This window comes from Colossoma macropomum, unplaced genomic scaffold (genome assembly GCF_904425465.1).
Source record: "Colossoma macropomum unplaced genomic scaffold, Colossoma_macropomum, whole genome shotgun sequence".
Lineage (NCBI taxonomy): Eukaryota > Metazoa > Chordata > Actinopteri > Characiformes > Serrasalmidae > Colossoma > Colossoma macropomum.
In genome coordinates, this window is record NW_023494794.1 from 16,394,824 (window position 1) to 16,396,516 (window position 1,693).

A 1,693-nucleotide genomic window follows, 5' to 3' on the forward strand; every position below is an offset into this window, starting at 1 on the left:
ACACACGTTTACCATCCAACACACACACGTTCACCCTTCAACACACACGCGTTCACCCTTCAACACACACGCGTTCACCCTCCAACACACACACGTTCACCCTTCAACACACACACCTTCACCCTCCAACACACACACGTTCACCCTCCAACACACACGCGTTCACCCTCCAACACACACGTTCACCCTCCAACACACACGTTCACCATCCAACACACACACGTTCACCCTTCAACACACACACGTTCACCCTCCAACACACACGTTCACCATCCAACACACACACGTTCACCCTTCAACACACACACATTCACCCTCCAACACACAAATTCTTTCTTTCTCCACTAAACTGGACGTCTCTGCAGACTCACTGTTCAGCCTTAACCTGTGGATTCAGCGATGGACAGTGTTTATTGACAACGGTTTGTCAGAGTTTTCCTGAGCCTGTGTGGTGATATCATCACAGAAACATGCCATTTTTTAATGCAGTGCCTTCTGAGGGGTCGAAGGTCATGGGTATTCAGCTGGATTTCTCTGGGTTTTCTGAATCTGTTGATGATTTTGGGCACTGTAGAGGATGAAATACATAAAATCCTTGCAGTCACTCACTGAGGAACATTATTTTTATACAGCTGGATATTTTGCTGATGCATTTTCGGCAAAGTGGCCATGATCATCTTCACTCATAAAGGACTCGACCTTCCCTGGTTGCTCCTTTTACATCCAAACATGAACACATCACGTTTTTTGAACAATTTGCACATTTCCTGCTCTCAAATTGCTCCTGTCCCAACTTTTTTGGATTGTGTTGCAGACATTAATTTCAGAATGAGTGTCTATTTACAAAAAACAATGACGCTGATGAGATAAAACAGTAAATATCTTGTCTTTGTACTGTTTTTGTTCAAATACAGGTCAAAGTAGATTTATAAATCATCTGCATTTTACTGACTGTCCAAACTTTTTTGGAACTGAGTGAATTTAAGTATTAAGTGGTGATGCTTTCAGAGAGTGAGTGATTTGAGTGGCGAATGACAAACATATAAAAATGTTTATGAATGTTGATTCTGGGTGTCATAAAGTCTGATTTTGTCAACTTCGATATAACATAATAAAATAGTGGCGATGGTGGTGGGTGGTGTGTGGGCAGGGTGGTTAGGGGGGTCCTCACCCTGAAGAACTCTTTGGTGGACCCTGAGTCCAGCGTGCCGTACGCTATCTCCGTCTGTTTGGCCAAATCTTCCGCGCTCTCTATCGGAGACACCATCCTCTCCACAGTGAGGAACGCAGCCAGGTTAGCAGTGTAGGACGAGATGATGATGAGGGTGAAGAACCACCAGACTCCGCCCACAATACGACCTGAGAGAGACCTGAGAGAGAGAGAGCGGAAGAAAGAAGGAGTGTAGGGGAAAACAGAGAAAGAGAGAGAGAGAGAGACAGAGACAGAGAGAGAGAGAGAGGGAGAGAACAGAGAGAGAGAGAGAGAGACAGAGACAGAGAGAGAGAGCATAAGGAGGAAATATACATTCAGAGAGAAATAGAGGGAGAAAGAAAACGAGCGGAGAAAGAGAGAGAGACAGAGAGGGAGAGGGACACAGAGAGAGAGAAAGAGAGAGAACAGAGAGAGAGAGACAAAGAGAGAGAGATAGAGAGAGAGAGAGAGAGAGAGAACAGAGAGGGAGAGAGAGACAGA

The 1,693-nt window shown here is 45.1% G+C and overlaps 1 protein-coding gene across 3 annotated transcripts in view; it reads right to left on the reverse strand.

Moving 5' to 3' along the window:
• Positions 1 to 306: 306 nt before the first annotated feature.
• Positions 307 to 1,693, reverse strand: part of LOC118814675 (glutamate receptor 3-like) — an 82,815-nt gene continuing 81,428 nt past the window's right edge. For all 3 annotated transcript variants that reach the window (XM_036580385.1, XM_036580383.1, XM_036580382.1), the window contains 2 exons: positions 1,172 to 1,370; positions 307 to 568 (listed from right to left, as the gene is read on the reverse strand). In XM_036580385.1, the coding sequence (XP_036436278.1) occupies positions 521 to 568; positions 1,172 to 1,370 (247 nt within the window). In that variant the 3' untranslated portion in view covers positions 307 to 520. The remainder of the gene's footprint in view (positions 569 to 1,171; positions 1,371 to 1,693) is intronic.